Genomic DNA, 1,090 nt, shown 5'->3' with positions numbered 1-1,090 from the left:
ATTTAACTGATCAATCTAAAAATGATAAAACATTATCATCACTCAAATTTTGTACAATATAAAAAAATCACATCAATTTATTTGCTCTTTACAATATAAAAAAAATCAATAAGAGAAAATTAAAAAAATTAAAGACGAAACAAATTAGTTGTCAGTGTAGTGGGTGCTGTTTTATTGTACACTATTCATGATATTATTGTAGAAAATAATATGTTTTTAAGCTAACTCAAACATTTTTATATTTGAAAAACAATTATTATATTATTGTAGAAAATAATGTGTTTTTAAGCTAACTCAAACATTTTTATATTTAAAAAACAATTATTATTGACCCGGTGAGGAGTACAGGTCAATATGCTAACTAGTATATTATTACATAATAATTATTTTTTAAAAATATATTAAGTTAATATTTTTTTATTTTTTAAAATTAGTTTTTTATATCATTACATTAAAATAATATAAAAAAATATTAACTTGAATTAAATAAAAAATAAAAAATTCAAAATATTTTTAAAAGGAAAAAACAAACATGTTTTAATAAAAAAATTCAACTCAATTTCAAATAAAAAAATTATCTTCACCTAATTTTTATACAGTAACATAAATTTATTTTCTTTATCATATAAAAAAATTAAATAAAATTAAAAATATCTAACAGCCCAATCAAATTCAATAATATGAGGGGGGCTGCCCAACAACACGTAATAGTGGTGTGACTGGCTGAAAGCATACAAGACAAGGTAAGAAAGACCCCCCACGATGAAAGGTCGACTATAATAATGCATAAAGCTCTCTGCAGGCAGCCTCATAACTCTTAAAGTGGATTGCAGACAAAGGAAGATGGCTACTGCACTCTCTGATATTCTGAGAATCACATCTAGCTTACTTATGCTTATGCTACTAATGTTTTGCATGGGAGCAATTAACTTGGAGGCCCAAGATGGGAGCCTTGCTCCTGATGAAGGTACATATATATATTTTTAATTTGGTTCAGATAGGCAGATTCTTTAATGTTTAGAGGAAGACATACACTTGTAATGCCTTCTTCTAGCAGGAGTTTTTTTATCTGCAAAATCCTCACTGCATC

The 1,090-nt window shown here is 26.1% G+C and overlaps 1 protein-coding gene across 2 annotated transcripts in view; it reads left to right on the top strand.

Annotated features, from left to right (window-relative positions):
- The first annotated feature begins 818 nt into the window (after positions 1-818).
- LOC105140998 (probable leucine-rich repeat receptor-like serine/threonine-protein kinase At3g14840) overlaps positions 819-1,090 on the top strand; it is a 35,288-nt gene continuing 35,016 nt past the window's right edge. Inside the window, exon 1 of one of the 2 annotated variants that reach the window (XM_011048058.1) lies at positions 819-967. In XM_011048058.1, coding sequence (XP_011046360.1) covers positions 844-967 — 124 coding nt within the window. In that variant the 5' untranslated portion in view covers positions 819-843. The remainder of the gene's footprint in view (positions 968-1,090) is intronic. The other variant, XM_011048062.1, reaches the window with a different exon arrangement.

The sequence above is a fragment of the Populus euphratica genome, unplaced genomic scaffold, assembly GCF_000495115.2.
Source record: "Populus euphratica unplaced genomic scaffold, PopEup_1.0 scaffold318.1, whole genome shotgun sequence".
Lineage (NCBI taxonomy): Eukaryota > Viridiplantae > Streptophyta > Magnoliopsida > Malpighiales > Salicaceae > Populus > Populus euphratica.
Note: the sequence above shows the minus strand (reverse complement) of the source record. Positions and strands in the feature narration are given on the sequence as shown.